Source organism: Colobus angolensis, unplaced genomic scaffold (genome assembly GCF_000951035.1).
Source record: "Colobus angolensis palliatus isolate OR3802 unplaced genomic scaffold, Cang.pa_1.0 Scaffold199, whole genome shotgun sequence".
Classification (NCBI taxonomy): Eukaryota; Metazoa; Chordata; class Mammalia; order Primates; family Cercopithecidae; genus Colobus; species Colobus angolensis.
In genome coordinates, this window is record NW_012115143.1 from 2,877,452 (window position 1) to 2,878,292 (window position 841).

At 50.4% G+C, this 841-nt stretch overlaps 1 protein-coding gene across 1 annotated transcript; it reads right to left on the bottom strand.

The window, feature by feature from the left end:
* On the bottom strand, positions 1 to 633 carry LOC105511108 (ATP synthase F(0) complex subunit C2, mitochondrial). Its single transcript, XM_011941192.1, has one exon. It carries the CDS (start codon positions 569 to 571, stop codon positions 146 to 148), a length of 426 nt encoding a protein of 141 aa, XP_011796582.1. The 5' UTR covers positions 572 to 633; the 3' UTR covers positions 1 to 145.
* Between the last annotated feature and the right edge of the window lie 208 nt (positions 634 to 841).

Below are 841 nucleotides of genomic sequence, written 5' to 3' on the forward strand. Positions count from 1 at the left end.
TTATTAATACAGTATTTATTTGTCTTTTCTCTGTCAAACCCTGAGCCAACCATGTTCCCCAGGCTGCCTGGGAGGTATAGGAAAAGGAACACACAGGGCCAACCAGACACAGGAGAAAGAACTATGGGAGGGGGAGATGGCTCCTTCACATGGCGAAGAGGATGAGAAAGGCCACCATGAGGCAAAAGAGCCCCATGGCCTCTGAGAGGGCAAAGCCCAGAATGGCGTAGGAGAAGAGCTGTTGCTTCAGAGAAGGGTTCCTGGCATAACCAATGATGAGGCTCCCAAACACAGTCCCAATTCCAGCCCCAGAGCCAGCCACCCCAACTGTGGCAGCCCCAGCTCCAATGAACTTGGCTGCTGTGTCGATGTCCCTTGAAATGGCGCTGGTTTGGAAGCTGCGGCTAGAGACAAGTGAGGTAACGGGACGTGAGACTGCCAAGCTGCTGAGGCTCTCATCAGTCAGTATCTCCGGTCGTTTCAGCACCACTGCAGATAGCGGACGGCTCAGCAGCTGTGAGGTGCTCCTGACCAAGGAGGGAGTGGAGACGAACTTGGAGCAGGCGAACATTTTCAGGGGGTGAGGGGCTGTGGCAGGAGAGCTTCTCCCAGCGTAGAGAAGACAGAGAGGGGCGGAGCCTGTTATTTCATTTTTAAGAAACCCACCACCCACCTATTCATCCCCTGACAGAAACTTATTTAAAGCTGATGAAAAAGCACAGAAATATTTCACAACATTGAAGCAAAATAATCTGACTGAACCAAGCTTTCATAGGGGAACTGGGGAAAGAGTGAAGAACCAAGCAAAATAGACAAGTCAAGTAAAGTTGTAAAATAGTTT